The sequence below is a fragment of the Ranitomeya variabilis genome, chromosome 3 (assembly GCF_051348905.1).
Source record: "Ranitomeya variabilis isolate aRanVar5 chromosome 3, aRanVar5.hap1, whole genome shotgun sequence".
In the NCBI taxonomy this organism is placed as follows: Eukaryota; Metazoa; Chordata; class Amphibia; order Anura; family Dendrobatidae; genus Ranitomeya; species Ranitomeya variabilis.
In genome coordinates this window covers 663,243,105-663,253,459 of record NC_135234.1, presented here as the reverse complement: position 1 = coordinate 663,253,459, position 10,355 = coordinate 663,243,105, and the positions used below count along the sequence as shown (strand labels likewise).

At 42.5% G+C, this 10,355-nt stretch overlaps 1 protein-coding gene across 1 annotated transcript; it reads left to right on the top strand.

The window, feature by feature from the left end:
• The first annotated feature begins 811 nt into the window (after positions 1-811).
• Positions 812-2,718, top strand: LOC143818479 (olfactory receptor 8U9-like). The gene has a single exon (XM_077299777.1). It carries the CDS (start codon positions 1,710-1,712, stop codon positions 2,649-2,651), a length of 942 nt encoding a protein of 313 aa, XP_077155892.1. The 5' UTR covers positions 812-1,709; the 3' UTR covers positions 2,652-2,718.
• The last annotated feature ends 7,637 nt before the right edge of the window (positions 2,719-10,355 follow it).

Sequence of the window (10,355 nt, the reverse complement as noted above, 5' to 3'; positions counted from 1 at the left end):
TAAAGGGAACCTGTCACCACGTTTTTGGAAGATGGGATAAAAATACCGTTAAATAGGGGCAGAGGTGGGCATTACATTAGTGTGTGTGTTATGCGTTTATTACCCACCTAAGTTGCCGAAATAACTTTGCAAAGTCTCCGTTTTCGCCTGTCAATCAGGCTGGTCAGGTCACATGGGCGTGGTGTCTTCACCCAGATTTGGCGTAGTTTTCCGTTGGTGGCGTAGTGGTGTGCGCATGCCCAAAGTCCGGAATCCTCTTCCAGGGGATTTAAAATAGCGCGGTGTTCGTTATTGCATTGGTGATCGGTGGGCGCGGCCATCTTCCTTTGGCCGCGCGTGCGCAGAAGCGGCGCTCTGCTGGCCGCGGCTTCAGGAAAATGGCCGCGGGATGCCGCGCGTGCGCAGATGGATATCGCGGCGGCCATTTTCCTGAAGCCGCGGCCAGCAGAGCGCCGCTTCTGCGCACGCGCGGCCAAAGGAAGATGGCCGCGCCCACCGATCACCAATGCAATAACGAACAGCGCGCTATTTTAAATCCCCTGGAAGAGGATTCCGGACTTTGGGCATGCGCACACCACTACGCCACCAACGGAAAACTACGCCAAATCTGGGGGAAGACAACGCCCATGCGACCTGACCAGCCTGATTGACAGGCGAAAACGGAGACTTTGCAAAGTTATTTCGGCAACTTAGGTGGGTAATAAACGCATAACACACACACTAATGTAACGCCCACCTCTGCCCCTATTTAACGCTATTTTTATCCCATCTTCCAAAAACGTGGTGACAGGTTCCCTTTAAGAAATTTTACTCTACAGATATTCACATTTCCTAATAAAAAGGGCTATTTCTCACATTTAAGATTATTGTGGTTGAATTACAGATTGAAACCACCATTATCCACCATTGTAGCATGTGTGTGTCATCTGTAGTTACCAAATAAACTATCAAGGAACCATATAAAATAGCAAGTAATTAAATTAGAGGAGTTATCCGGGACTATTTTTTTTTCTTATGAACCTAAGAATTTACAGGCAGGTAGTTTCTAACTACCTACCTGTTGTGACCAAGGCTGTTCTCTGCCAGCTCAGAGCAGTCATGAACTGCTCTTGCCAGTGAGTCTGCAGCTTCCTGTGACAGAAGGTCAACAGAGCAGCTGCTTCTCTTCTGCTCTGCTCTGTTGACACTGCCTGACTGCCGATGTCATGCTGATTGACAGCTGGCTCTCCGGTGCCTGATTATAGGGAGCCAGCAGTCAATCACCATGATGGTTTTGCCCCGTTGACAGAGCAGCTTGGAAAAAGAACAGCCGCTCTGTTGACATGAAGCAGAATAGCTGTTAAGAGTGGTCTGTGATCTTTCTGAGCCAGCATCGGGCAGAAAAAGGCAGGTAGTACCTGCCTGTCAGTTCTTAGCCACTTGAAAAAAAATTAAAATAGTCCCGGATAACAACTTTAATACAAGATAAGCAAAGTAATTATGAAGTTACTAGTTATTAGTTGTGGGATGTCATGCGTTTTAGTTCAAAATACCTAGTTATGCTTTGAAGGGGTTATGAATGGAGCCGGGCTGCAGTATCTAACGCACACCATGAACAAGAGCGTCACTTTTTCTGGAAGCCCTGCTTTTCTTGTCTTGCAACCTATAGAATTGGCTAAATACTGTTGCCAAACTGTAAACAATATAACTTCTTTACAGAAATATTTTACATGGCAGAGTGGAATAACACACATTTTACAGAATTCATTCTTCTTGGACTGACAGATAATCGTAAACTCGAGATCGCACTTTTTGTGCTCTTCCTTATCTTCTACATTCTCACCATTACCGGTAACCTTGGCATCTTAGTGGCTATCAGAGCAGATTCTCGGCTCCACACGCCCATGTATTTTTTTCTCAACAATCTATCGTTCTTAGATCTGTGCTATGCCACCGTTATCACGCCCAAAACATTGGTGAATTTTATGTCAAAGTCAAAAACCATTGGTTTCAAAGAATGTGCTGTTCAGATGTATTTTTTTGCTGCTTCAGTGACCACTGAATGCTTCTTATTGGGCATCATGGCCTATGATCGCTATGTGGCGATATGCAACCCACTGCTATATTCAGTAGTCATGAGTAAAAGAATTTGTCTGCAGTTTGTGGCTGGCGCATACACTCTGGGATACCTCAATGCCACCATACACACCATCACCACTTTCCGACTCCCATTCTGTAAGACCAACAAGATTGATCATTTCTACTGTGACGTTCCTCCTCTCCTGAAACTGTCATGCACCAAGACCACCATGAACGAAATACTGATGTTTATATTTGGAGGATTTACAGAAACCAGCTCCCTCACCACCATCATAGTCTCCTACACCTACATAATAAGCAGCATCCTTAGAATTCGCTCAGCAGAGGGGAGGAAGAAGGCATTTTCCACCTGCGCTTCTCACTTTACAGCTGTCACTATATTTTACAGCACGATCCTCTTCATGTACTTGAGACCATCTTCCACTTATTCCATGGACCAGGACAGAGTTGCATCTGTGTTTTATAGTGTCATTATACCGATGCTTAATCCTTTGATTTATAGTTTGCGGAACAATGAAGTGGCACAAGCCTTAAAGAGAATTAAATCAAAATATTGCTGTAAAGGCAAATAAAAGAATCGACCATTTAATGTCTATTTATCTGTAAGCTTTATTGTACAGTTTGAATATTTGAATGTATTTTGTTCTAATAAAGAGTGTAATAACTACAATGTTGCATCTGTTTTTTTTTCTCTCAATGGGAACAATTCCACAAAATAAATAGAATTACTATGACTTTACTAACATGTTGTTTGAAATAAAAATGTGCAGATCAGTGAGAAGAAACTAAGGGTCCTAACCTGAAACACAATCTCTATATACAATTCTGTATGTTTAGATGTATTTGTTTATGCCATACATAGAGCAATGGGCATGAAGTAATTTAATGTTGAAAAGGAAGGGGCTAATAGTAAAGAAGTACAAATACAAACACAAAAAATAGCCTTAAAAGGGTTGCCCAGGACTATATTTTTTAACTATGGGCCTAAAAAATAACAGGCAGGTAGTTGGTAACAGAGGCAAATACCTGCCTTGTTCTACCTGGCGGCAGCTTACAGTGATCACCGACAGCTCCTGCCAACAAATCAACTTCTCCACATCAGCAGAGCAGCTCTTCTACTTATGGGCTAACTTGTTGACGGGGTATGAGTGCCGGCATCATGCTGATTCAACGCTGTCTCCCTGCAGTTGGGCAGCTATCAATCAGCATGACATTGGCAGAGCAGAGTGGAAGAGTGAACAGAGCAGAGTAGAAGAGTAGTAGCTGTCACCAGAAGGTGCTAAATCACCAGTACGAGCGGTCCGTGACTGCTCCATACCAGCTGACATCGGCGCCAGACACAACAGGCAGGTAGTTACCAAGTACCTGCCTGTTAGCTCTTAGGCCTGTAGTAAACAAATGAAATAGTCCTGGATAGTCCATTTAAAGCATAAGTAAAATTAATCCCATCTTACTATTTTTCTTGTTACATGCAATCCAGATTACTTACAGTGGGAAAAAAAAAGTATTTAGTCAGCCACCAATTGTGCAAGTTCTCCCACATAAAAAGATGAGAGAGGCCTGTAATTGACATCATAGGTACACCACAACTATGAGAGTCAAAATGAGAAAACAAATCCAGAAAATCACCTTGTCTGATTTGGCAAGATTTATTTTGCAAATTATGATGGAAAATAAGTATTTGGTAATTAACAGAAGTTCATCTCAATATTTTGTTATATATCCTTTGTTGGCAATGACAGTGGTCAAACGTTTTTTGTAAGTCTTCACAAGGTTGGCACACACTGTTGGTGGTATGTTGGCCCATTCCTCCATGCAGATCTCATCTAGAGCAGTGATGTTTTGTGCCTGTCGCTGGACAGCACGGACTTTCAACTCCCTCCAAAGGTTTTCTATGGGGTTGAGATCTGGAGACTGGCTAGGCCACTCCAGGACCTTCATATGCGTCTTATGAAGCCACTCCTTCATTGCCCTGGCGGTGTGCTTGGGATCATTATCATGCTGAAAGACCCATCCACGTTTCATCTTCAATGCCCTTGCTGATGGAAGGAGGTTTGCACTCAAAATCTCATGATACATGGCTCCATTCATTCTTTCATGTAAACAGATCAGTCATCCTGGTCCCTTTGTAGAGAAACAGCCCCAAAGCATGATTTTGCCCCCATGCTTCACAGTAGGTATGGTGTTCTTTGGATACAACTCAGCATCCTGTCTCCTCCAAACACGACGAGTTTTGCTTCCACCAAACAGTTCTACTTTGATTTCACCAGACCATATGACATTCTCCCAATACTCTTCTGGATAATCCAAATGCTCTCTAGCAAACTTCAGACGGGCCCGGACATGTACTGGCTTAAGCAGGAAGACACGTCTGGCACTTAAGGATCTGAGTCCCTGGCAGCGTAGTGTGTTACTGATGGTAGCCTTTGTTACGGTGGTCCCAGCTCTATTCAGGTCATTCACTAGGTCCCCCCGTGTGGTTCTGGGATTTTTGCTCATCAAAGGTGATATCAAAGAAGGGTTTCTATGGTAACATGTAACTTGCAAAAAAAGAGAGAAGCCAGCACTGCTGAAGGCCAAAACGCAATATCTAAAGTGCACATGCACATAATAAATTCTGACTGTATTTCAAATATGAGATATTTAGCAAATAATTGATCAATTCTTTGAGCTACCCCGCAACTTCACGGCAATCTCAAAATGGGGCAGTCCTAACTCTACGTTTTTTATTTACATTGTGCCATTACGGCCTCCTAAATGTATAGAGAGTGAGAAAAAACACACACACACAGCAGCCCTGCCCTGCCTCAGGCTCTAGTTAATTAGGCAGCTGTGCCTCAGCCAGTTTCATCCTTTAACTTTGGTGTTGGTTTGGCAGTGTGGAGGCCAGATCTGATATGTCCGCACAGGACCTGATCGGCCTCTATCCGCGCTCGCCTTCCTGGCACTAAGGGAGTGATTCTGTCAATGCTCCAGGTACAGTTTGTCATGTAATGTTATGTAATGTGGTTTGTCCTTTTTTTTTTTTTTCTCACTCTCTATACATTTAGGAGGCCGTAATGGCACAATGTAAATAAAAAACGTAGAGTTAGGACTGCCCCATTTTGAGATTGCCGTGAAGTGGCGGGGTAGCTCAAAGAATTGATCAATTATTTGCTAAATATCTCATATTTGAAATACAGTCAGAATTTATTATGTGCATGTGCACTTTAGATATTGCGTTTTGGCCTTCAGCAGTGCTGGCTTCTCTCTTTTTTTGCTTGAACATGTAACTTGGCCTGTTAGGATGTTTTGGAGTTAAATAGCTTTTTTGTTCGGGGAATGTGACCTCCTAATGCTGCAAATTCCACAAAGGAGCATTTTCAGTTCTTTTAAACTTATCAAATGTTTAGAAATTCTACTGTGCCTAATAATTTGGAACAGTACATTTTGAGTTTTTATTCATTTTGGAGATTATGTTATCATTGGGAGGTTTCTTCAATAAAATTTGATGTATACTCTAATGGGTGATGACTTTTATTAGACTGACTGTCATTTGCACCGACTGTTTAGGAACATCCGAGAAACATATCATTTGCATAATAATTTGGAACATGGTGTATGCAGCACATATACACTATACATATACACACATTATATATACTTTATAAATATAGAAACACACACTATATACTGTATATACAGTATAGACACATACAGTGTGTACAAGGGCATATATAAAGTATATACACACAAACATTCAGCTTATATACAGTATGCTCACATACATATACACTTTATACATATAGTTACACAATATACTGCACATATGCAGTATACAAATATAATATACACAGACACATCCTATATACTGTATGTACATACATACATATATATACACACACATGTCCTATACATATATAATATACACAGACACACATACTATATACTGTATGTACATGCATATATATATAAATATACACACAAATGCACCACAGATTTACACAATCATACTATATACACATACACACACACACTGTATACTGCACACGTACACACACACATATATATGTATACTTACCAGGTTCTGCAGCTTCACTTGTGCAGATCCCAGCACAGAGGTTTAGGAGCAGCCATGATGATGAGGATTAGACACAGACACACAGGGCTGCAGACATCTTCCTGCCCTGACTCTGACCTCTGCTGACACTTCCAGAGAGAGAGAGGGGGAGGTAGAGGGGGGTTTGAGAGAGATAATCAAGGACTGCAGAGGATGCACAGCATTATTTGAATGCTGTACACCGACTGTGCACTTCATAAAGGGGCTGCAGATGCAGAGGGCCCCCTTTGTGGGTGGGGGCCCCAGGCAGCTGCCTTGTCTGCATGCCCTAAACGCCAGCCCTGTTTATATAGCACCATTGATTCCATGGTGCTACATGAGAAGGGGTTGCATACAAATTACAGATATCACTTACAGTAAGCAAACTAACAATGACAGACTGATACAGAGGGGTGAGGACCCTGCCCTTGCGGGCTTACATTCTACAGGATGGTGGGGAAGGAGACAGTAGGTTGGGGGGTTGCAGCAGCTTTGGTGTTGGTGAGGCGGAAGCTCCGATAGTGGTGAGGTGGCAGCCGGGTCATTGCAGGTTGTAAGCTTTCTTGAGGAGGTGGGTTTTCAGGTAGTCTGAAGGATCCGAATGTGGTTGACAGTCGGACGTGTTGGGGCACAGAATTCCAGAGAATGGGGGATATTCGGGTGAAGTCTTGGAGGCGATTAGGTGAGGAGCGAATACGTGTGGTGGAAAGAAAGAGGTCTTGGGAGGACCGGAGATAACATGAGGGGAGATTAGTTCAGAGATATATGGGAGGAGACAGGTTATGGATGGCTTTGTAGGTCAGTATTAGTAATTTAAACTGGATACGCTGAGGGAATGGGAGCCAGTGGAGAGATTTGCAGAGGGGAGAAGCGGAGGAGTAGCGAGGAGAGAGATGAATTAGTCAGGCCGCAGAGTTAAGGATGAACTGGAGAGGTGCGACAGTGTTAGAAGGGAGGTCACAGAAAAGGATGTTGCAGTAGTCAAGGCGGGAGATGATGAGGGCATGCACAAACATTTTAGTAGATTGACGGTTGAGGAAAGGACGAATTCTGGAAATATTTTTGAACTGGAGGTGACAGGAGGTGGAAAGAGCTTGGTTGTGCGGTTTGAAGGACAGGGCAGAGTCAAGGGTTACTCCGAGGCAGCGGACTTCCAATACGGGGGAAAGCGTGATGTCATTTATTGTGATAGATAGATGAATCCGGTAAGGAAGATCTGTGAGATGGAAGAAAGATGATGAGTTCAGATTTGTCCACATTGAGTTTGAGGAAGAAAGAAGAGAAGGAGGAGGATCTGGCTGATAAACACTCCGGGATTCTGGACAGCAGAGAGGTGACGTCTGGGCTAGAGAAGTAGATCTGAGTGTCATCCTCATAATGGTGGTACTGGAATCCATGGGACTTTGAGTTGTCCCAGGCCCATACACATTAGACTGTCGGCCAAAACTGTGGCTATCGGTGGGTTCAGTTGACATTAGTCTAATGTGAATGGGGGTCTTTAATGCATAGGAGGGACAATGCCACTTCCAGTAAGGGAATGGAATTGTGCAATGAAACATTCAAGCAGTGAATTACATGTCTAAACCTGTACATTTTAAACATTGAAATTAGAATAATTGAGTCTCCTGTTTAGTCTGCTGATTTGTAAAAGTTTTCCAAGGACTGCTTGTAGTCATAAAAAATCGAATAAAAGCTAAACTTACAGTGGACCCGTATTTGTGTTTAAAAAAATGTCATTGTTTGCAGGGAATACAATAGCCTTGAAAAAATAATTGGCTTGAAGGTGATCGTCAACGGATAATCATGAAACAAGAGTATTTAACAATGCTCACTCACAATTATCTTGTTGTATAAATGCCCCTTTAGAAATTTATATATTTTTTTTCCATAATTTTTTTAAAAGCAGTCTGCAGTTCTTTGTTCCTCAAGCTATAAATTACAGGGTTTAATGCAGGAATTATCACTGTATAAAACACAGCCACTACTTTGTCTTGTTCTGAAAAATACTGTACACTTGGACGCAGATACATGAACAGTACAGTGCCATAAAACATGATAACAACAGTAAGATGAGATGAACAAGTGTAGAAAATCTTCTGTCTGCCCCTTGTAGACCGAATACCAAGCACAATAAATATAATATACCCATAGGAAGTCATAATAGTGACCACAGATATGCCACTAACCAATGCCACAGAGGACAAGAGTACAAGTTCATTGACATAAGTATCAGAGCATGCAAGCTTCAGCAAAGGGGGGTAGTCACAGTAAAAATGATGAATGACCACTGGTCCACAGAAAGAAAGCTGAAACGCATAGGACGCATTTAAAACTGAAGTTACAATAGCAACTATGTAGCAGCTTGCCATCAATTGCCGGCACAGTGATGCTGTCATTAGGCGTTGATATAATAGCGGCCTGCTCACCGCCACACAGCGGTCACATGACATTAGCGCCAGGATGAGGGATTCCAGACTGCCAAATACACTGAAGAAGCTAAGCTGAAGCATACAGGCACTGTACGAAAGAGACGCATCCCCAGATATTAAGATGTCCAGGAGTTTCGGGGTGATGACAGAAGAGTAACAGAGATCAGAAAATGACAAGTGACTCAGAAAGAAGTACATTGGTGTCTGTAAACTAGGAGCAAGCTGAAATAATATGATTATGCATACATTTCCTACAATAGCAAGGGTGTATGTCATAAAAAAGAGAATGAAAAGAAAGCATTGGAGATGATTGTCACCCGTCAAGCCTAAGAGTGAAAATGTGCTCATCAATGTCTGATTTTTTGTAATATTCGTCATTTCATTTGTGGTGATTAAATTTGCTCTTTGTATACGCGCATCTCCTTGGAGTAACAGAATAAAGAGATGCCATGAAATTGACTGTGTTAATGGCTCCATACGTAGACAGTGCAGCTCAGATTCGTTCTTCTTGAGAAGGTTTTCATGATCTATATGTTTATTAAATCTAAAGGTAAGCACAAATGAAAAAACAGATGGCGACAGCACTAGATAATAGTGTAAGGGTATGTGCACACGTCAGGATTTCTTGCAGAAATTTCCTGAAGAAAACCGGAAATTTTCTGCAAGAAATCCGCATTTTTTTTTTTTGCGTTTTTTTCCCGTTTTTTTTCGCGGTTTTTTTAGCATTTTGCAAGCGAAATTAGCTTGCAGAATGCTAAAGTTTTCCAAGCGATGCTACAGATCTGACTGACTGATCGCTTGGAAAAGCTTCCCCATACACATTAGGCTATTGTCAGCCGGAGTCTAATTTCACACTCCGATTCTTTTGTTATCTCCGAGATAAGTCGTCGACAGATGTGTTTGCCAGTGACTCTCTCATAGAGAACACAGGAGCACTCGACAGAGCGAACATTACTGTGTATGGGAGAGATGGAAAACATAGCTGTCGGCAGAAGAATGTGTATGGGGAACTTAACTCCTGTGTCATATACAATCTACAAGCTGGAAAATTTTATGTAGGCCATACGTTACACAGATACAACTCATAAATAAATAAACACCTTGATTTGTCCTTTATTTCACAGTATCCACTTGATACAAATGCCAAATATGCATATTCCTGAAAGCCTTAAACCATAGGGGCATGGAATCAACCAGTTCTCCTATCTTGATGTGTGTAATGTTGATCCTTACATGGAACCTTCTGGAGGACATTTTTTGCCCACTCCAATCTTTCAGCAATGTAGCATCTTTGAAAAGAATGAATGCGTGGAGACTTTCGCCTATGAGTATTTTTTTTCCAATGGGCCAATTAGTTGTATGACTTAGATTCCATAGAACAGGAGTCTCAAACACGCGGCCCGTGGGCTACATGCGGTCCCTAAGGCTGCTTCATGCTGCCCACATGCACTGTAGACCCCTTAGCGATCCCTGCCCGGTCCGGGGGGGTGCCAACTGCAGCGTTTTATTTCAGCTGAATGTGTGTCCTTAGATGCACATTCAGTTGAAATGTATTGCCGGGCAAAGACTCTCTACACAGCAATACCAATGCAAGCCGCCAGCCAATCAGAGGCCAGCATCTGACATAGGTGTGCCGGCGCGGCAGCATATAATATCACTCATACGCCAGCATGCAGAGGTCAGCTGCTGGCCTCAGATTGGCCAGCGGCTTGCATTGGTATTGCTGTGTAGAGAGTCTCTGAGCAGCAATACATTTCAATTTAATGTGC

What these genes read in the sequence shown, in the direction of transcription:
- LOC143818479 (XM_077299777.1), top strand. Translation starts at nt 1,710, where the DNA reads ATGGCAGAGTGGAATAACACACATTTTACAGAATTCATTCTTCTTGGA.